General features: G+C 45.8%; 1 protein-coding gene across 1 annotated transcript in view; it reads left to right on the top strand.

Annotated features, from left to right (window-relative positions):
• Positions 1-24409, top strand: part of LOC129842969 (protein sidekick-1-like) — a 343828-nt gene that overhangs the window by 138867 nt on the left and 180552 nt on the right. Inside the window, exons 3-7 of the mRNA XM_055911690.1 lie at positions 4412-4520; positions 7031-7221; positions 13318-13401; positions 20659-20853; positions 21330-21446. Coding sequence (XP_055767665.1) covers positions 4412-4520; positions 7031-7221; positions 13318-13401; positions 20659-20853; positions 21330-21446 — 696 coding nt within the window. The remainder of the gene's footprint in view (positions 1-4411; positions 4521-7030; positions 7222-13317; positions 13402-20658; positions 20854-21329; positions 21447-24409) is intronic.

The raw sequence follows: 24409 nt of genomic DNA, 5'->3' as shown, positions 1-24409 counted from the left end.
TCTACCAGTTACCAGACATGGTCCACTACCAGTTACCAGACATGGTCCTCTACCAGTTACCAGACATGGTCCACTACCAGTTACCAGACATGGTCCTCTACCAGTTACCAGACATGGTCCTCTACCAGTTACCAGACATGGTCCTCTACCAGTTACCAGACATGGTCCTCTACCAGTTACCAGACATGGTCCTCTACCAGTTACCAGACATGGTCCACTACCAGTTACCAGACATGGTCCACTACTAGTTACCAGACATGGTCCTCTACCAGTTACCAGACATGGTCCTCTACCAGTTACCAGACATGGTCCACTACCAGTTACCAGACATGGTCCACTACTAGTTACCAGACATGGTCCTCTACCAGTTACCAGACATGGTCCTCTACCAGTTACCAGACATGGTCCTCTACCAGTTACCAGACATGGTCCACTACCAGTTACCAGACATGGTCCTCTACCAGTTACCAGACATGGTCCACTACCAGTTACCAGACATGGTCCTCTACCAGTTACCAGACATGGTCCTCTACCAGTTACCAGACATGGTCCTCTACCAGTTACCAGACTTGGTCCTCTACCAGTTACCAGACATGGTCCTCTACCAGTTACCAGACATGGTCCTCTACCAGTTACCAGACATGGTCCACTACCAGTTACCAGACATGGTCCACTACCAGTTACCAGACATGTTCCACTACCATTTACCAGACATGGTCCACTACCAGTTACCAGACATGGTCCACTACCAGTTACCAGACATGGTCCACTACTAGTTACCAGACATGGTCCTCTACCAGTTACCAGACATAGTCCTCTACCAGTTACCAGACTTGGTCCTCTACCAGTTACCAGACATGGTCCTCTACCAGTTACCAGACTTGGTCCTCTACCAGTTACCAGACATGGTCCTCTACCAGTTACCAGACATGGTCCACTACCAGTTACCAGACATGGTCCACTACCAGTTACCAGACATGGTCCACTACCATTTACCAGACATGGTCCACTACCAGTTACCAGACATGGTCCTCTACCAGTTACCAGACATGGTCCTCTACCAGTTACCAGACATGGTCCTCTACCAGTTACCAGACATGGTCCACTACCAGTTACCAGACATGGTCCACTACCAGTTACCAGACATGGTCCTCTACCAGTTACCAGACATGGTCCACTACTAGTTACCAGACATGGTCCACTACCAGTTACCAGACATGGTCCTCTACCAGTTACCAGACATGGTCCTCTACTAGTTACCAGACATGGTCCTCTACCAGTTACCAGACATGGTCCTCTACCAGTTACCAGACATGGTCCACTACCAGTTACCAGACATGGTCCTCTACCAGTTACCAGACATGGTCCTCTACCAGTTACCAGACATAGTCCTCTACCAGTTACCAGACATGGTCCACTACCAGTTACCAGACATGGTCCTCTACCAGTTACCAGACATGGTCCTCTACCAGTTACCAGACATGGTCCTCTACCAGTTACCAGACATGGTCCACTACCAGTTACCAGACATGGTCCACTACCAGTTACCAGACGTGGTCCTCTACCAGTTACCAGACATGGTCCTCTACCAGTTACCAGACATGGTCCTCTACCAGTTACCAGACATGGTCCTCTACCAGTTACCAGACATGGTCCACTACCAGTTACCAGACATGGTCCTCTACCAGTTACCAGACATGGTCCTCTACCAGTTACCAGACATGGTCCACTACCAGTTACCAGACATGGTCCTCTACCAGTTACCAGACATGGTCCACTACCAGTTACCAGACTTGGTCCTCTACCAGTTACCAGACATGGTCTAGCTGGTTGTTACTAGTCCCCAGGTCCTCTACCAGTTACCATACATGGTCTACTAGCTGGTTGTTACTATTCTATCAACCAGCTCCATTATGTAGTCACCTGGAATACATTTCAATTAACAGGTGTGCCTTTTTAAAAGTTAATTTGTGGAATTTCTTTCCTTCTTAATGCCTTTGAGCTAATCAGTTGTGTTGTGACATGGTAGGGGGGGTATACAGAAGATAGCCCTATTTGGTAAAATACCAAGTCCATATTATGGCAAGAACAGCTTAAATAAGCAAAGAGAAACAACAGTCCACCAAGACATGAAGGTCAATACGGAAAATGTTAAGATCTACAATGTAGAAAATAGTAAAAAATAAAGAAAAACCCTTTAATTAGTAGGTGTTGTAAATGTTTTGACCGGTGGTGTAAACTCCCAGTCTTTCTGTCATGTAGTCAGTTCAAATGGTTCAGCTGTGGCAGAGACTAGAGAGAGACGCTCAGGGAACTCAGTTCACAGACAAAGAAGAGAAAGAAGAGACGCCTGGAGGAACAGATACATTAATTATGGATGAACAAAATGATGAGAGAGAGAGAGAGGTGGAGTTGATAGGCAATCTACATCTGTGATGAATCAATCACTACTGTCCTCTACTGTCTTAGTCAACTATCAATCACTACTGTCCTCTACTGTCTTAGTCAACTATCAATCACTACTGTCCTCTACTGTCTTAGTCAACTATCAATCACTACTGTCCTCTACTGTCTTAGTCAACTATCAATCACTACTGTCCTCTACTGTCTTAGTCAACTATCAATCACTACTGTCCTCTACTGTCTTAGTCAACTATCAATCACTACTGTCCTCTACTGTCTTAGTCAACTATCAATCACTACTGTCCTCTACTGTCTTAGTCAACTATCAATCACTACTGTCCTCTACTGTCTTTTTTTATTTATTTTTATTTATTTTTTTATCCCATTTTCTCCCCAATTTTCGTGGTATCCAATCGCTAGTAATTACTACCTTGTCTCATCGCTACAAATCCCGTACGGGCTCGGGAGAGACGAAGGTCGAAAGCCATGCGTCCTCCGAAGCACAACCCAACCAGCCGTACTGCTTCTTAACACAGCGCGCCTCCAACCCGGAAGCCAGCCGCACCAATGTGTCGGAGGAAACACCGTGCACCTGGCGACCTTGGTTAGCGCGCACTGCGCCCGGCCCGCCACAGGAGTCGCTGGAGCGCGATGAGACAAGGATATCCCTACCGGCCAAACCCTCCCTACCCCGGACGACGCTATGCCAATTGTGCGTCGCCCCACGGACCTCCCGGTCGCGGCCGGCTGCGACAGAGCCTGGGCGCGAACCCAGAGACTCTGGTGGCGCAGTTAGCACTGCGATGCAGTGCCCTAGACCACTGCGCCACCCGGGAGGCCGTCCTCTACTGTCTTAGTCAACTATCAATCACTACTGTCCTCTACTGTCTTAGTCAACTATCAATCACTACTGTCCTCTACTGTCTTAGTCAACTATCAATCACTACTGTCCTCTACTCTCTTAGTCAACTATCAATCACTACTGTCCTCTACTGTCTTAGTCAACTATCAATCACTACTGTCCTCTACTGTCTTAGTCAACTATCAATCACTACTGTCCTCTACTGTCTTAGTCAACTATCAATCACTACTGTCCTCTACTCTCTTAGTCAACTATCAATCACTACTGTCCTCTACTGTCTTAGTCAACTATCAATCACTACTGTCCTCTACTGTCTTAGTCAACTATCAATCACTACTGTCCTCTACTGTCTTAGTCAACTATCAATCACTACTGTCCTCTACTGTCTTAGTCAACTATCAATCACTACTGTCCTCTACTGTCTTAGTCAACTATCAATCACTACTGTCCTCTACTGTCTTAGTCAACTATCAATCACTACTGTTCCTCTACTGTCTTAGTCAACTATCAATCACTACTGTCCTCTACTGTCTTAGTCAACTATCAATCACTACTGTCCTCTACTCTCTTAGTCAACTATCAATCACTACTGTCCTCTACTGTCTTAGTCAACTATCAATCACTACTGTCCTCTACTGTCTTAGTCAACTATCAATCACTACTGTCCTCTACTGTCTTAGTCAACTATCAATCACTACTGTCCTCTACTGTCTTAGTCAACTATCAATCACTACTGTCCTCTATTGTCTTAGTCAACTATCAATCACACACACACACACACACACACACACACACACACACACACACACACACACACACACACACACACACACACACACACACACACACACACACACACACACACACACACACACACACACACACACTCGCTCTCTCTCGCTCTTCATTGAGATATTCGTTTTTAGATATGTGTTGAAGAAAACCCAGTAACATTTAAATTATCTCCCCTCTCTCTCCCCAATTTCTCTTTCTCTCTCTCTCCCCCCTCTTTCTCTCTCCCCTCCCTCCTTCGTTCTCTTTCTCTCTCACTCTCTCTCACTCTCTCACTCTCCCTCCTCTCTCTCCCCTTTCTCTCTCCCTCTCCCCCCCTTCTCTCCCACTCCTCCCTTTTTCTCTCTCTCTCAGACCCTGATGCTCTGGTTGAGCCCGTGGCTCCGGTGATTGTGATTGGTCCGAAGAATATGTCTGTCGTGGCAGGGAGGGAAGCTACACTTGAGTGTATTGCTAACGCCAGGTAACACACACACACACACACACACACACACACACACACACACACACACACACACACACACACACACACACACACACACACACACACACAGACCTGGCCTCACCCCTGTCAGTGAGGCTTTAAACCTCAAATGACAGGAAGAAGTTGGCCTCAACTCTCTCTCCTTTAACATCCCTCTCTCTTTAGCGCTCCTAATCTCTCCCCCTCTTTCCCCTTCCCTCTCTCTCTCTCTCTCTCTCCCTCCCCTCCCCTCCTACCCTCCCTCCCCTCTCTCTCCCTCCCTCCCCTCCCCTCTCCTCATGTCCTCCTTCCTCTCCCCTCCTATCCTCCTTTCCTTCCCCTCTCTCCCTTCCTTCCTCCCCTCCTATCCTCCTTCCCCTCTCTCTCTCACTCTATCTGTCTCTCTCCCCCTCCCCCTTTTTCCCCCTCCCCCCCTCTCTCTCTCCCTCCCCTCCTATCCTCCTTCTCCGCCACTCCTCCAATCATCTGTCCCCTCCCCCCCTCTCTCTCTCTCTCTTTCTCTCCCCTCCAAAACCAGTTTAGACAGTGTTGATTAGAGCAGACAGTCTGTCTTCCACTCTGTCTCAGCACCTCTGTCTAACACTCACACGCACACACGCACACACACGCACGCACGCACACACGCACGCACGCACGCACACACACACACACACACACACACACACAGTAATAAAGTGTTTTAGATGGTGTAAACATCAAACATTGTCTTGATGTTGTTTCGTCTCATGGTGCCAAAACCCCCTTCTAGTAGACAGTACAGTAGTAATGTAGTAATGTAGTACAGTAGTAGAGTAGTACAGCAGTAATGTAGTAGAGTAGTAATGTAGTAATGTAGTACAGTAGTAATGTAGTAATCTAGTAATCTAGTACAGCAGTAATGTAGTACATTGGTAATGTAGTACAGTAGTAATGTAGTAATGTAGTACAGTAGTAATGTAGTAATCTAGTAATCTAGTACAGCAGTAATGTAGTGCATTGGTAATGTAGTACAGTAGTAATGTAGTATTGTAGTACAGTAGTAATGTAGTAATGTAGTACATCGGGAATGTAGTACAGTAGTACTGTAGTACAGTAGTAATGTAGTAGAGTAGTAATGTAGTAATGTAGTAATGTAGTACAGTAGTAATGTAGTAATCTAGTACAGCAGTAATGTAGTACATTGGTAATGTAGTACAGTAGTAATGTAGTATTGTAGTACAGTAGTACAGTAGTAATGTAGTACATCGGGAATGTAGTACAGTCTACTGTAGTACAGTAGTAATGTAGCACAGTAGTAATGTAGTACAGTAGTAATGTAGTACAGTAGTACAGTGGTAATGTAGTACAGTAGTACAGTAGTAATGTAGTACAGCAGTAATGTAATAATGTAGTACAGTAGTAATGTAGTACAGTAGTAGAGTAGTAATGTAGTAATGTAGTAATGTAGTAATCTAGTACAGCAGTAATGTAGTACATTGGTAATGTAGTACAGTAGTATTGTAGTACAGTAGTACAGTAGTAAGGTAGTACATCAGGCATGTAGTATAGTGTACTGTAGTAATGTAGTATAGTAGTAATGTAGTAATGTAGTATGGTAGTAATGTAGTACAGTGGTACATTAGTAATGTAGTACAGTGGTAAAGTAGTAATGTAGTAATGTAGTACAGTAGTAATGTAGTATAGTAGTACAGTAGTACAGTAGTAATGTAGTACAGTAGTACAGTAGTACAGTAGTAATGTAGTACAGTAGTATAGTAGTACAGTAATAATGTTGTAGTGTAGTATTGTGGTAATGTAGTAATGTGGTACAGTAGTATAGTAGTACAGCAGTAATGTAGTGTAGTAGTATAGTAGTAAAGTAGTAATGTGGTACAGTAGTATGGTAGTACAGTAGTACAGTAGTACAGTAGTAATGTAGTACAGTAGTAATGTAGTACAGTAGTAATGTAGTACAGTAGTAATGTAGTAATGTAGTACAGTAGTATAGTAGTATATTAGTACAGTAGTAATGTAGTAATATAGCACGGTAGTACAGTAGTAGTTGTGTGACCACATGAACCTCTATGAAGACTGGAAGCTGTTCCACTGTCATTCATTGATTTACTGATTGATTGGTTGTTAAATAGATTGATAATTTGATTGATTGGTTGTTAAATAGATTGATAATTTGATTGATTGGTTGTTAAATAGATTGATAATTTGATTGATTGGTTGTTAAATAGATTGATAATTTGATTGATTGGTTGATAAATAGATTGATAATTTGATTGATTGGTTGTTAAATAGATTGATAATTTGATTGATTGATTGTTAAATAGATTGATAATTTGAATGATTGACTGTTAAATAGATTGATAAATTGATTGATTGTTAAATAGATTGATAAATTGATTGATTGATTGATTGTTAAATAGATTGATAAATTGATTGATTGATTGGTTAAGTGGTTAATTGATTGGCTAGATGAGTTATTAACAGATTGATTGGTTATTTTGTTGTTTTCTCCCCAGGCCGGTGGAGAGGCTGGTGTTGTCGTGGAAACGTAATGGGCGTCGGCTGGCCAGTGGAGTGGGCATGTTCGGGCGTCGCCTGACCCTCTCTAGCCCCTCCCTCTCAGACGGGGGCGTGTACGTGTGTGAGGCGTCGCTTCTTAACTCCACCACCAGACCCACCGAGGCCCGGGCCCATCTCACTGTGCTGGGTACTAAACACACCTCACTGTACTGGGTACTAAACACATCTCACTGTACTGGGTACTAAACACACCTCACTGTACTGGTTACTAAACACACACCTCACTGTACTGGGTACTAAACACACCTCACTGTACTGGGTACTAAACACACCTCACTGTACTGGGTACTAAACACACCTCACTGTACTGGGTACTAAACACACCTCACTGTACTGGGTACTAAACACATCTCACTGTCCTGGGTACTAAACACACCTCACTGTACTGGGTAGAACACACCTCACTGTACTGGGTACTAAACACACACCTCACTGTACTGGGTACTAAACACATCTCACTGTACTGGGTACTAAACACACCTCACTGTACTGGGTACTAAACACATCTCACTGTACTGGGTACTAAACACACACCTCACTGTACTGGGTACTAAACACATCTCACTGTACTGGGTACTAAACACACACCTCACTGTACTGGGTACTAAACACACCTCACTGTACTGGGTACTAAACACACCTCACTGTACTGGGTACTAAACACATCTCACTGTACTGGGTACTAAACACACCTCACTGTACTGGGTACTAAACACACCTCACTGTACTGGGTACTAAACACACCTCACTGTACTGGGTACTAAACACATCTCACTGTCCTGGGTACTAAACACACCTCACTGTACTGGGTACTAAACACACCTCACTGTACTGGGTACTAAACACACCTCACTGTACTGGGTACTAAACACATCTCACTGTACTGGGTACAACACATCTCACTGTACTGGGTACTAAACACACCTCACTGTACTGGGTACTAAACACACCTCACTGTACTGGGTACTAAACACTGTACTGGGTACTAAACACATCTCACTGTACTGGGTACTAAACACTGTACTGGGTACTAAACACATCTCACTGTACTGGGTACTAAACACTGTACTGGGTACTAAACACACCTCACTGTACTGGGCACTAAACACTGTACTGGGTACTAAACACTGTACTGGGTACTAAACACATCTCACTGTACTGGGTACTAAACACATCTCACTGTACTGGGTACTAAACACACCTCACTGTACTGGGAACTAAACACTGTACTGGGTACTAAACACATCTCACTGTACTGGGTACTAAACACACCTCACTGTACTGGGTACTAAACACATCTCACTGTACTGGGAACTAAACACACCTCTCTGTACTGGGTACTAAACACATCTCACTGTACTGGGTACTAAACACACCTCACTGTACTGGTTACTAAACACACCTCACTGTACTGGGTACTAAACACACCTCACTGTACTGGGTACTAAACACACCTCTCTGTACTGGGAACTAAACACTGTACTGGGTACTAAACACATCTCACTGTACTGGGTACTAAACACATCTCACTGTACTGGGTACTAAACACACCTCACTGTACTGGGTACTAAGCACATCTCACTGTACTGGGAACTAAACACACCTCTCTGTACTGGGTACTAAACACATCTCACTGTACTGGGTACTAAACACACCTCACTGTACTGGTTACTAAACACACCTCACTGTACTGGGTACTAAACACACCTCACTGTACTGGGTAGAACACACCTCTCTGTACTGGGTACTAAACACATCTCACTGTACTGGGTACTAAACACACCTCACTGTACTGGGTACTAAACACACCTCACTGTACTGGGTACTAAACACACCTCACTGTACTGGGAACTAAACACACCTCACTGTACTGGGTACTAAACACACCTCACTGTACTGGGTAGAACACACCTCTCTGTACTGGGTACTAAACACATCTCACTGTACTGGGTACTAAACACATCTCACTGTACTGGGTACTAAACACACCTCACTGTACTGGGAACTAAACACTGTACTGGGTACTAAACACACCTCACTGTACTGGGTACTAAACACACCTCACTGTACTGGGTACTAAACACACCTCACTGTACTGGGTAGAACACACCTCTCTGTACTGGGTAGAACACACCTCACTGTACTGGGTACTAAACACATCTCACTGTACTGGGTACTAAACACACCTCACTGTACTGGGTACTAAACACACCTCACTGTACTGGTTACTAAACACACCTCACTGTACTGGGTACTAAATACACCTCACTGTACTGGGTACTAAACACACCTCACTGTACTGGGTAGAACACACCTCTCTGTACTGGGTACTAAACACATCTCACTGTACTGGGTACTAAACACACCTCACTGTACTGGGTACTAAACACATCTCACTGTACTGGGTACTAAACACACACCTCACTGTACTGGGTACTAAACACATCTCACTGTACTGGTTACTAAACACACCTCACTGTACTGGGTACTAAACACATCTCACTGTACTGGGTACTAAACACACCTCACTGTACTGGGTACTAAACACATCTCACTGTACTGGGTACTAAACACATCTCACTGTACTGGGTACTAAACACACCTCACTGTACTGGGTACTAAACACACCTCACTGTACTGGGTACTAAACACATCTCACTGTCCTGGGTACTAAACACACCTCACTGTACTGGGTACTAAACATACCTCTCTGTACTGGGTACTAAACACACCTCTCTGTACTGGGTAGAACACACCTCTCTGTACTGGGTACTAAACACATCTCACTGTACTGGGTACTAAACACACCTCACTGTACTGGGTACTAAACACATCTCACTGTCCTGGGTACTAAACACACCTAACTGTCTATGACTCGGGTGGCTGGAGTCTTTGAAGACTTGTATAGCTTTCCTCCGACACCGCCTGGTATAGAGTTAGGGTTAGAGGGTTATAGAGGTCCTGGATGCAGGAAGCATGGCCCCAGTGTTGTACTGGGCCGTACGCTGTACCCTCTGTAGCGCCGTACGCTGTACCCTACTGGGCCGTACGCTGTACCCTCTGTAGCGCCGTACGCTGTACCCTACTGGGCCGTACGCTGTACCCTACTGGGCCGTACGCTGTACCCTCTGTAGTGCCTTGCGGTCGCCATACCAGGCGGTGTCGTTGGACCCACACGTCCTTTCTGACATTATATACAATATCATATACAATATTACATACAATATTACATATACTGTTACATACAATATTACATACACTATTACATATACTATCACATACAATATTACATATACTATTACATACAATATTACATATAATATTACATACAATATTAGATACAATATTACACATACAATATTACACATACAATATTACATACAATATTACATACAATATTACATACAATATTACATACAATATTAGATACAATATTACATATACTATTACATACAATATTACATACAATATTACATACAATATTAGATACAATATTACATATACTATTACATACAATATTACATACAATATTACATACAATATTACATATACTATTACATATACTATTACATACAATATTACATATACTATTACATACAATATTACATATACTATTACATACAATATTACATATACTATTACATACAATATTACATAAATATTACATACAATATTACATACAATATTACATACAATATTACATATACTATTACATACACTATTAATTACATAATATTACATACACTATTCCTTTCTGTTATAACACATTCACCATGGTTCCTTTCTGTTATAACACATTCACCATGGTTCCTTTCTGTTATAACACATTCACCCTGGTTCCTTTCTGTTATAACACATTCACCATGGTTCCTTTCTGTTATAACACATTCACCATGGTTCCTTTCTGTTATAACACATTCACCATGGTTCCTTTCTGTTATAACACATTCACCCTGGTTCCTTTCTGTTATAACACATTCACCATGGTTCCGTTCTGTTATAACACATTCATCATGGTTCCTTTCTGTTATAACACATTCACCATGGTTCCTTTCTGTTATAACACATTCACCATGGTTCCTTTCTGTTATAACACATTCACCATGGTTCCTTTCTGTTATAACACATTCACCATGGTTCCTTTCTGTTATAACACATTCACCCTGGTTCCTTTCTGTTATAACACATTCACCATGGTTCCTTTCTGTTATAACACATTCATCATGGTTCCGTTCTGTTATAACACATTCACCATGGTTCCTTTCTGTTATAACACATTCACCCTGGTTCCTTTCTGTTATAACACATTCACCATGGTTCCTTTCTGTTATAACACATTCACCCTGGTTCCTTTCTGTTATAACACATTCACCATGGTTCCTTTCTGTTATAACACATTCACCATGGTTCCGTTCTGTTATAACACATTCATCATGGTTCCGTTCTGTTATAACACATTCACCATGGTTCCTTTCTGTTATAACACATTCACCCTGGTTCCTTTCTGTTATAACACATTCACCCTGGTTCCTTTCTGTTATAACACATTCACCATGGTTCCTTTCTGTTATAACACATTCACCCTGGTTCCTTTCTGTTATAACACATTCTGTCATGTCATCATGGTTCCTTTCTGTTATAACACATTCACCATGGTTCCTTTCTGTTATAACACATTCACCATGGTTCCTTTCTGTTATAACACATTCATCATGGTTCCGTTCTGTTATAACACATTCATCATGGTTCCGTTCTGTTATAACACATTCACCATGGTTCCTTTCTCAGAACAAATGTTTTTAGTCGCAGATGAAATGAGTTGGTTTCCAGAGTCAACAATCAATAAACACACACCTCCACATATAACACACCTCAACCAGCCCACGCCTCCTCTGTGTGTGTTGGTATGGTAAACACACAGGGTGATTGATGAAGATAAACTTTTTTTTGCTGTGTTACTCAATAGCTTTTGATGCTTCATGATTGCAGAGAGAGAGAGAGAGAGACTCTCAGAAGTATGCTAGTGCATATTTATACTCCGTCTCTCTGTCTATCTTTTGACCAGAGAACTGGTGTAGTCTAAGATGGTGTGTGTGATGGCAGGTTGGGAAAGGGTGTGTGTTTTATGTACATCTGCCCTTCCAAACAAACAATGATCAAGTGTTACTAAAGCACATAGAGACAAACAAACAAACAAAAAAGAGAGAGACAGAGAGACAGAGAGACAGAGAGACAGAGAGAGAGAGAGAGAGAGAGAGAGAGCGAGAGAGAGAGAGAGACACACAGAGACACACAGAGACACACAGAGACACACAGAGACACAGAGAGAGACACAGAGAGAGAGAGAGAGAGAGAGAGAGAGAGAGAGAGAGAGAGAGAGAGAGAGACACACACAGAGACACAGAGAGAGAGAGAGAGAGAGAGAGAGAGAGAGAGAGAGAGAGAGAGAGAGAGAGAGACACACACAGAGACACAGAGAGAGAGAGAGAGAGACATCATGTATTAAAACTCTAAGCACAAACCTGTCTCCCCACCTACCCACCGTGTGCTGCTGTTCTGTTCTGAGGGAGATGAATGTTTCTGTTTTTATCAGTGTCATGCCAAGTCTCTCTCTCTCGCTGTCTTGTCCACAAGGTACAGCAGGCTCTACATACACGGGAGGAGGAGTGTGTGTGTGTGTGCCGTCGTTGTCTGTGTGCTGAGTGTGTTTGGAGCTGAGTGAAGAGTCATACTTCAGTCCAATCCCCCGCTAGAACTATTAACAACATGAACAACACCAGAACACTGTACTGGACCCGCTGGTCTGTTGTGGCTGCTACTCTCAGCTGCTGGAGATGCTGCCGTCTTCTAGAGGAACACAGCATGGAGAGAAATCTCTCTGTCTCTGTCTCTCTCTGTCTCTCTCTGTCTCTCTCTCTCTCTCTCTCTGTCTCTCTCTCTCTCTCTCTCTCTCTCTCTCTCTCTCTCTCTCTCTCTCTGTCTCTCTGTCTCTCTCTGTCTCTCTCTCTCTGTCTCTCTCTGTCTCTCTCTCTCTCTCCCTCTCTCTCTCTCTGTCTCTCTGTCTCTCTCTGTCTCTCTCTGTCTCTCTCTCTCTCTGTCTCTCTCTGTCTCTCTCTCTCTCTCTCTCCCTCTTTCTCTCTCGCTCTCTCTCTGACTGGTAATGACATTGAAGTATTGCTCTAACAAACTATTTTCTCTTGCTGTGTGTGTGTGTGTGTTTCAGAGCCTCCATACTTCACTGCTGAACCCAGACTGAAGACTGTAGCAGCGGTGGACAGGAACGTCGACTTACACTGTCAGGCCAAGGGTAAGGAGTCACAGTGTGTGTGTGTGTGTGTGTGTGTGTGTGTGTGTGTGTGTGTGTGTGTGTGTGTGTGTGTGTGTGTGTGTGTGTGTGTGTGTGTGTGTGTGTGTGTGTGTGTGTGTGTGCGTGGCGATTTCAATGAGCTACGAGCCCCACCAAACACTGCATCTGTTTCCTGGGGTTCCATACAAAATCCCATCCCTACTAACATGGAGTCTTCCAATATGCCCATTCACACGAACCAACCATACGAGACAGGCACTACAAAGCCAGCCCGATTACCGCAGCTCTGGTCCTTATCCCAGCAGACCCGGAAGCTACTGTCATGACTTCCGCCGAAGTTGGTTCCTCTCCTTGTTCGGGAGGCGTTCGGCGATCGGCGTTGCCGGTCTTCTAGCCATCATCAATCCTCTTTTCATTTTCCATTTGTTTTGTCTTGTCTTTCCACACACCTGGTTTCAATTCCATCATTACATGTTGTGTATTTAACCCTCTGTTCCCCCGTATGTCCTTGTCCGGAATTGTTTATTGTGCGACGGGTTTAATACCCGTTGATTGATTGTTCTGATTCCGGTGGTTTTTATTATTAAACTGCTCCGTTGTAAACCCAGAGTTTTGCTCTCCTGCGCCTGACTTCTCTGCCGCCAGTACGCACCCCTTACAGCTACCTTATCCCAGCATACCCTTACAGCTACCTTATCCCAGCATACCCTTACAGTTACCTTATCCCAGCATACCCTTACGGCTACCTTATCCCAGCATACCCGTACAGCTACCTTATCCCAGCATACCCTTACAGACCCCTTATCCCAGCATACCCTTACAGCTACCTTATCCCAGCATACCCGTACAGCTACCTTATCCCAGCATACCCTTACGGCTACCTTATCCCAGCATACCCGTACAGCTACCTTATCCCAGCATACCCTTACAGACCCCTTATCCCAGCATACCCTTACAGCTACAGAGATGGAGAGAGAGGAACAGAACTAAACACACAACGCGCTCATCCATAACATTTGACAAGTGCAATAAACGTTGCTTAAATTAAACACAAACACTTGTCTTTATATTCTTTATACCATAAACTGTTACTGACGGGAAGTAAGAATAAAGTGTGATGTACTAAGAAAGGGAAGTTAAAGTGTGTGTCGACCCACATTGTTAACGTAGCTGATAACGGAGCAGGGAGGCGCGCTCAGTGTGTGTTAGTGTACCAAGCGCTGCCCGCGGCCAGTGACGTCCTCGTCACATTTACCTTCGTCCTCTCAGTAAGACTAGGTAGTCCGCCGTGACGTTCTCTTTTCCTGCCTTGTGTCAGACACAGAACCTGAAGGGCTGGAGCTCCAGATACCACCTGGTCACAGGAGAATTTCGGTCCTTCATGGTCTGGATCCAGGTCAGGGCTCTGTGGTCCGTGTACAGGTCAAATTCCCTCCCAAGGAGGTAGTAACGGAGGCTATCTGGTGCCCGCCAGGCACTCCTTCTCGATTGTTGAATACCTGGTTTGCCTGGGCAACAGCTTCCGACTCAGGCACAGCACAGTAAGCTCTCCCCTGGCTCCCCTTGGGCCAGAACAGCTCCAATTCCCACAGCCGAAGCGTCCACCTATACGAGAAACATCTTCTGAAAATCAGGGCTCTGGAATACAGGGAAGGAGCACAGTTGTTTTTTCAGCATCATGAAAGCTTCCTCACTCTCCTCAGTCCACTTCACAGGTTTGCTGGCCACCTTTGAAGTGAGGTTGGTCAGAGGGACAGCGATGGTCGAAAACTGCTGAATGAATCTCCGGTACCACCCTGCCAGACCTAGGAAGGACTTCACCTGTGTCTTGGTTCTGGGTTGAGGGCTGTTCCTGATGGACTCCACTTTGTCGAACTTCACCCTTACCCAGCTGGTAACCCAGGTACTTTGTCTCCTGTTTCGCCCACTCACACTTCAGGAGGTTAAGCGTGAGGCCTGCATCATGGTTCTTCCCCAGGACTCTGCTAAGATGCTGTATGTGTTCCTACCAGGAGTGGCTGTAGATCACCACGTTGTCCAAGTAAGCAGCACAGCAATCGTCACAGTCCTGGAGGACCTTGTCCATCAGCCTCTGGAAAGTTGCAGGAGCCCCATGAAGGCCAAACAGCATAACCTTGAACTGGAACAGGCCCATTGGCGTCCGGAAGGCAGTGTAGGCCTTGGATTGTTCACCCAGGGGCACCTGGCAGTACCCTTTGCAGAGATCCAATGTGGTGATGTAATGAGCTCTACCTATTCTCTCCAGTAAGTCGTCGATGCGGGGCATGGGATAGGCATCAAACTGGGCGATTCACCTTCCGGAAGTCCATGCAGACGCGCAAAGAAACATCCTTCTTTGGGACAATGATGATGTGGCTGCTCCATTCACTTGAAGATGGCTCGACAACATCCATTTCTATCATGGTGTGGAGCTCTTCCTTGAGGGCTACCACCAGCCTCTCAGGCACACGGTAAGGATGCTGGCGGACAGGGTTCTGGTTAGGCTTCAAACGGATGACGTGTTCCAGGACTTTGGTTCTTCCTGACCTCTGACCTAAGAGGGTTGGATACTTGCCAAACAGCTGCTTCAGATCATCCAGGTGAGCCAGTATGACCTCTGCTTGCCCTTTCCATGCCTCTGTGACCCCCTCTGACTCGTCCTCGTCTTCTACTCTGAGGACCAGAAAGGACTTCCCCTTCGAGTATATACTCGTAACCTGCGCTACTCTTCTGCAAGGGTCCAACAATGTCCATTGCAATTCTCTTGAATGGGGTAGAGATAACTGGCAGTGAACATAGAGGAGCCCGGTCAGACCTACGGACACCTCGCTCTCCTCCCAGGCCTTGAGAAGGTTCACATGGTAGGTTTGCTTCTCCTTACCCTTGTCCGGGTGCAGCACCTCGTAGGTCACCGGGCCCATCTTCCTCCCGATTAGGTACGGCCCTTGCCACTGCGCAAGGAGCTTGTTAGTAGACGAGGGAAGGAGAAGCAGGACTTTCTGTCCTAGCTCAAAATCTCTGTGGCGAGCGTGCTGGTCATACCCTCTCTTCTTGGCCTTCTGGGCTTGCTAAAGGTTTACCCTAGCTTCCTCTCTGTACCGTTCCAGCCTGTCTCACATCTGGAGGACTTATTGGACATTCCCCTGTCCTGAGGTAGCTACTGGGGGACCTTCCCAGAACTGGCCACCCATAGAGGAGTTTGAATGGTGAGAAACCTGTCGATGCCCGAGGCACCTCCCTGTAAGCAAAAAGCAGAAATCAGAAAGGATAACCACTTATCCCAGTCTTTACCAGTGTTGGCCACAAACTTCCTCAGCATGTTCTTGAGCATTTGAAGTGAAGTTTGTCCCTTGGTCCATCAGGATTTCATCTGGGATTCCTACACGAGAGAAGAGCTGAACAAGAGCACTGATTATTTTTGGAGTGGTTATGGAACGGAGTGGGAAGGCTTCTGGGAACCGGTTGGCATAGTCACAGATCACAGTATATACTCGTAACCTGCGCTACTCTTCTGCAAGGGTCCAACAATGTCCATTGCAATTCTCTTGAATGGGGTAGAGATAACTGGCAGTGAACATAGAGGAGCCCGGTCAGACCTACGAACAGCACTGGTTTTCTTGCATGTGGGGCATGTTTTGCAGTATGTTTGTACATCAGTATACATGGAGGGCCAAAGGAAACAGGAGCCTAAGATAGGTCTTATGTTGCCCTAGATGGCCTGCCCATGGAACTGTATGTGCAAGGTTGAGAACAAGTGGTCTACATGTAGATGGCACCACTATCTTCCTGCTATCTGCTTCTGACCCAAGGTAGAGTATGTGGTTGTCTACTGTGTAAATCCCCCCACATGAAGATTGGCTGTCCCCAGCTAAGGCTGTGTCAAACAAACCTTTCAAGGTTGCGTCAGACTTCTGCAGTGTAGCAAAATCTTGTGGAATATTCCATTGCACCGCTAACCCAGACACATCAGGTACAGGGGTCCCCACATACTTCTCAAGACGCCGCTGGCAGCGGGACTTTCTGGCCTTTTGGTTCCCTCCTCGCACAGACTATTACACAAGTCAGACAGAGGTTGTAAACCAGCTTTGGCCTGGGCACGAGTGACAACTGAGCATGACACATGAACATCAGACTGGCAAACTGATTGCTCATATAGCTGACCCCCCACACTTCCCAACAGATTAGAGAGTACAGGCACACCCCTCCCCAAAATCATCTCAAAAGGTAGCTTCTCCATTACCCCAACTTTGAGGAGGTATTTCTGACCCTGAATCTCAACTGTGAGCTCAGCTGTGGGCTGCTGCAACTGGTCACCGTGGACACATTGGATCAGTGTCTGGTGACCGTAATCAATGTCATTAACAGGTACATTACATTTTCTGATCCACGACATGGAACTGCAGTAAGACTTTTACCATTCACTTTTACAGGTACCAAGACTGACCCTTCCCCACTCTGTCTATTCTGAACACCATCCCCCTCTCTGGGCACATAACAGTAACCTGAGAGCTTGGATTTATGTAGTGGACACATTGAAGCTTTGTGCCCCTGCTGGTGGCAGTAAAAACAGGTCAGACCCCTCCAATCAGAGCAAACTGCATGATCCCTTACCTCCCTCCTCCCAGACACATACCCCCCAGAGTTACCTCCACCATCTCTGGCATCTCTGATGTCCCTTGTGTCTGTGAAACTCCTTGGAGCGGGTGCTGCAGGTCGTGGTGGGCCCCCTTTATGTGCATTAAGGTACTGCAGTGCATGCTTGGCCGCCATAAGCCCATCCTTGGACTCGTCCTGTGTCTTCTCCTCCAGTCGAACCCATCGTCGGTAGAGGCCCTTGAGGCGGTGGTACGTCTCTGTCGGCGACTCACCCGATGGCATCGATGCAGCTCTGAAGCGTTGACGGTTGGTCTCCGGGGAGACGTCACACTTCACCAGCAGCGCTTCCTTCAAGCCCTTGTAGACATTGGACAACCCCTCATCCATTGCTGTGTAAGCCTCTAAGGCCCTGCCCATGAGCAATGGGACAAGCCTGCAGGCCCACTCTATCTCCGACCACCGCCACGTCTTGGCCATTCACTCAAACCTCAGCAGGTAGTTTTCAATCTCCTCCCCCCGCTGGTATGAAGGCATCTTTGGCTCCTTCCTCAGGAATGCTGGAAGATGGACGTTAATGCTGCTGGACTGGTCTCCTGTTGCTGGGCCTGGCCTCATCACTGCTTGGGGATCCTGCTGTGGAGTTGAAGTCCCCGCTGCATCGAGCCTTTGTCATCCTGGTGTTGGCAGACCCAATCTTGTGCTCTCACTGACGAGCTCCGCTTGGTGAGGAGCTCGTGAGGATAGATTGTCGTAGGCCCTGCTTGAGGTCTTCGCCCCTCCTCTCAAGGCAGGTGAAAAGTTGCTGGAAAAAGGGCTACCATGGTTGGGTGTGGTTCTGGTCCCCCAACTGGTCCTTCAGTCAGCTGGTCTTTAATGACTGTATCTGCTGGTTCAACCGGTAGCTCAAGTCAGCTGGTCTTTAATGACTGTATCTGCTGGTTCAACTGGTAGCTCAAGCGGTGCTGGTTGTGTTTGGCCCCTTAGCTCCTAGTTAATCATAATTTAGCATTATAAGGCTGAATAGGGCTGTATGAACAGTATAAAGCATTATAAGGCTGAATAGGGCTGTATGAACAGTATAAAGCATTATAAGGCGGAATAGGGCTGTATGAACAGTATAAAGCATTATAAGGCGGAATAGGGCTGTATGAACAGTATAAAGCATTATAAGGCTGAATAGGGCTGTATGAACAGTATAAAGCATTATAAGGTGGAATAGGGCTGTATGAACAGTATAAAGCATTATAAGGCTGAATAGGGCTGTATGAAGAGTATAAAGCATTATAAGGCTGAATAGGGCTGTATGAACAGTATAAAGCATTATAAGGCGGAATAGGGCTGTATGAACAGTATAAAGCATTATAAGGCTGAATAGGGCTGTATGAACAGTATAAAGCATTATAAGGCTGAATAGGGCTGTATGAACAGTATAGAGCATTATAAGGCGGAATAGGGCTGTATGAACAGTATAAAGCATTATAAGGCGGAATAGGGCTGTATGAACAGTATAAAGCATTATAAGGCGGAATAGGGCTGTATGAACAGTATAAATCATTATAAGGCGGAATAGGGCTGTATGAACAGTATAAAGCATCATAAGGCTGAATAGGGCTGTATGAACAGTATAAAGCATTATAAGGCTGAATAGGGCTGTATGAACAGTATAAAGCATTATAAGGCTGAATAGGGCTGTATGAACAGTATAAAGCATTATAAGGCGGAATAGGGCTGTATGAACAGTATAAAGCATCATAAGGCTGAATAGGGCTGTATGAACAGTATAAAGCATTATAAGGCGGAATAGGGCTGTATGAACAGTATAAAGCATTATAAGGCTGAATAGGGCTGTATGAACAGTATAAAGCATTATAAGGCTGAATAGGGCTGTATGAACAGTATAAAGCATTATAAGGCGGAATAGGGCTGTATGAACAGTATAAAGCATTATAAGGCGGAATAGGGCTGTATGAACAGTATAAAGCATTATAAGGCTGAATAGGGCTGTATGAACAGTATAAAGCATTATAAGGCTGAATAGGGCTGTATGAAGAGTATAAAGCATTATAAGGCTGAATAGGGCTGTATGAACAGTATAAAGCATTATAAGGCGGAATAGGGCTGTATGAACAGTATAAAGCATTATAAGGCTGAATAGGGCTGTATGAACAGTATAAAGCATTATAAGGCTGAATAGGGCTGTATGAACAGTATAAAGCATTATAAGGCTGAATAGGGCTGTATGAACAGTATAAAGCATTATAAGGTGGAATAGGGCTGTATGAACAGTATAAAGCATTATAAGGCTGAATAGGGCTGGGTTGTTGATATATGACTATATGACTCTGTCTCTGTCAATCATGGAGGTCAGAGTTAAATATTATCTACTTGGCTTTTTTCAGCAAGATAATTCAGTCAGCGTGTCCCTTGTCCCCACCCTTACCCTGCTGTAGCCCTGCCACCTCTATATTCTATGTACTATTATCCACTTATTTCAATACACACCGGCATACATATTATACACAATAGACCGTTTGTGTGTGTGTGTGTGTGTGTCTGTGCGTGTCTGTGTGTGTGTGTGTGTGTGTGTGTGTGTGTGTGTGTGTGTGTGTGTGTGTGTGTGTGTGTGTGTGTGTGTCTGTGTTTGTGTGTGTGTGTGTGTAGGAGTCCCTCCGGCCCGTATAGAGTGGTACAAAGACGCAGTGCCCGTATCCAAGCTGGCCAACCCTCGCTACAAGGTTACCGCGGCAACAGGTCTGACTGTGCGGAGAGTCCAACCAGGAGATGCCGGAATGTTCCAGTGTTTCGCTCGGAACGCTGCCGGAGAGACACAGACACACACACAGCTGGTGGTTACTAGTGAGTTACACACACACACACACACACACACACACACACACACACACACACACACACACACACACACACACACACACACACACACACACACACACACACACACACACACACACACACACACAGTAATAAAGTGTTTTATATGGTGTAAACATCAGAAACATTGTCTTGATGTTGTTTCGTCTCATGGTGCCAAAACCCCCTTCTAGTAGACAGTACAGTAGTAATGTAGTAAACTGGTTGTTACTAGTGAGTTACACACACACACACACACACACACACACACACACACACACACACACACACACACACACACACACACACACACACACACACACACACACACACACACACACACACACACACACACACACACACACACACAGCTGGTGGTTACTAGTGAGTTATACTGTTCTTCTTTCTGTATTTCTGTGTTGATTTTAATATGAATTTTAATCCGTGCCCTCTGTTCTCCCTAGGTGTCACCCCCTCCTTCTCCCTCCTCCCCTCTGATCTCACTGTTACCGACGGCAACTCGGCTGTGTTCACCTGCGAGACCACTGGAGCCCCCAAACCTGCTGTCAGCTGGAGGAGAGGTACACACACACATACACATACACATACACACACACACACACACACACACACACACACACACACACACACACACACACACACACACACACACACACACACACACACACACACACATACACACTCTGCTACTTCCACACTAAATCTCCAGAGGCAGCAACCGGGTCCAGGTGCTCTGTCAGGCCTTGACTAAGTCCACAGATAAAAGCAGCTGATTGGCCGTCTGTGACCGGAGGCCTCTCAGCCTGCCAGTGTGTTAGTTCACCTCTTTAGTTTTTAATCAGGTCTACTTTTTTTGAGTTTTGAGTTTTGTATATTGTAGATTTTTGGGGGGTCACCACTTTGAAGGAATACTAATCTGCATGGACTGGTCGATCGAGAGGTCATGACTGAACTGGTGCTGGAGGTCGCTGTCTCCTGGAGACACGTGTACATACACCATCTCCCTGGGTACATTCTGTCCCTGGGTACATTCTGTCCCTGAGCAAGACAGTTAACCCCCTACAACACCATCTCCCTGGGTACATTCTGTCCCTGAGCAAGACAGTTAACCCCCTACAACACCATCTCCCTGGGTACATTCTGTCCCTGAGCAAGACAGTTAACCCCCTACAACACCATCTCCCTGGGTACATTCTGTCCCTGAGCAAGACAGTTAACCCCCTACAACACCATCTCCCTGGGTACATTCTGTCCCTGAGCAAGACAGTTAACCCCCTACAACACCATCTCCCTGGGTACATTCTGTCCCTGAGCAAGACAGTTAACCCCTACAACACCATCCCCCTGGGTACATTCTGTCCTTGGGCAAGACAGTTAACCCCCTACATCAACATCTCCCTGGGTACATTCTGTCCCTGAGCAAGACAGTTAAACCCCTACAACACCATCCCCCTGGGTACATTCTGTCCCTGAGCAAGACAGTTAACCCCCTGACATCAACATCCCCCTGGGTACATTCTGTCCCTGAGCAAGACAGTTAACCCCCTACATACACCATCTCCCTGGGTACATTCTGTCCCTGAGCAAGACAGTTAACCCCCTACAACACCATCTCCCTGGGTACATTCTGTCCCTGAGCAAGACAGTTAACCCCCTACAACACCATCTCCCTGGGTACATTCTGTCCCTGAGCAAGACAGTTAACCCCCTACAACACCATCTCCCTGGGTACATTCTGTCCCTGAGCAAGACAGTTAACCCCCTACAACACCATCTCCCTGGGTACATTCTGTCCCTGAGCAAGACAGTTAACCCCTACAACACCATCCCCCTGGGTACATTCTGTCCTTGGGCAAGACAGTTAACCCCCTACATCAACATCTCCCTGGGTACATTCTGTCCCTGAGCAAGACAGTTAAACCCCTACAACACCATCCCCCTGGGTACATTCTGTCCCTGAGCAAGACAGTTAACCCCCTGACATCAACATCTCCCTGGGTACATTCTGTCCCTGGGTACATTCTGTCCCTGAGCAAGACAGTTAACCCCTGACATCAACATCTCCCTGGGTACATTCTGTCTCTGAGCAAGACAGTTAACCCCCTACATACACCATCTCCCTGGGTACATTCTGTCCCTGAGCAAGACAGTTAACCCCCTGACATCAACATCTCCCTGGGTACATTCTGTCACTGAGCAAGACAGTTAACCCCTACATCAACATCTCCCTGGGTACATTCTGTCCCTGAGCAAGACAGTTAACCCCCTACATCAACATCTCCCTGGGTACATTCTGTCCCTGAGCAAGACAGTTAACCCCTACAACACCATCTCCCTGGGTACATTCTGTCCCTGAGCAAGACAGTTAAACCCCTGACATCAACATCTCCCTGGGTACATTCTGTCCCTGAGCAAGACAGTTAACCCCCTACAACACCATCTCCCTGGGTACATTCTGTCCCTGAGCAAGACAGTTAACCCCCTACAACACCATCTCCCTGGGTACATTCTGTCCCTGAGCAAGACAGTTAACCCCCTACAACACCATCTCCCTGGGTACATTCTGTCCCTGAGCAAGACAGTTAACCCCTACAACACCATCCCCCTGGGTACATTCTGTCCTTGGGCAAGACAGTTAACCCCCTACATCAACATCTCCCTGGGTACATTCTGTCCCTGAGCAAGACAGTTAAACCCCTACAACACCATCCCCCTGGGTACATTCTGTCCCTGAGCAAGACAGTTAACCCCCTGACATCAACATCTCCCTGGGTACATTCTGTCCCTGGGTACATTCTGTCCCTGAGCAAGACAGTTAACCCCTGACATCAACATCTCCCTGGGTACATTCTGTCTCTGAGCAAGACAGTTAACCCCCTACATACACCATCTCCCTGGGTACATTCTGTCCCTGAGCAAGACAGTTAACCCCCTGACATCAACATCTCCCTGGGTACATTCTGTCACTGAGCAAGACAGTTAACCCCTACATCAACATCTCCCTGGGTACATTCTGTCCCTGAGCAAGACAGTTAACCCCCTACATCAACATCTCCCTGGGTACATTCTGTCCCTGAGCAAGACAGTTATCCCCTACAACACCATCTCCCTGGGTACATTCTGTCCCTGAGCAAGACAGTTAACCCCCTGACATCAACATCTCCCTGGGTACATTCTGTCCCTGAGCAAGACAGTTAACCCCTACAACACCATCTCCCTGGGTACATTCTGTCACTGAGCAAGACAGTTAACCCCTACATCAACATCTCCCTGGGTACATTCTGTCTCTGAGCAAGACAGTTAACCCCCTACATCAACATCTCCCTGGGTACATTCTGTCCCTGAGCAAGACAGTTAACCCCTACAACACCATCTCCCTGGTTACATTCTGTCCCTGAGCAAGACAGTTAACCCCCTACAATAACATCTCCCTGGGTACAGATGATGTGGACGTGGAATAAGGCAGCCCCACGCATCTCTCTGATTCAGAGAGCTTCAATGTGGAAGACACATTTCAGTTGAA

The sequence above is a fragment of the Salvelinus fontinalis genome, unplaced genomic scaffold (genome assembly GCF_029448725.1).
Source record: "Salvelinus fontinalis isolate EN_2023a unplaced genomic scaffold, ASM2944872v1 scaffold_0082, whole genome shotgun sequence".
In the NCBI taxonomy this organism is placed as follows: domain Eukaryota; kingdom Metazoa; phylum Chordata; class Actinopteri; order Salmoniformes; family Salmonidae; genus Salvelinus; species Salvelinus fontinalis.
The sequence above is the reverse complement of the archived record's forward strand: the minus strand, read 5'-3'. Positions and strand labels throughout refer to the sequence as shown.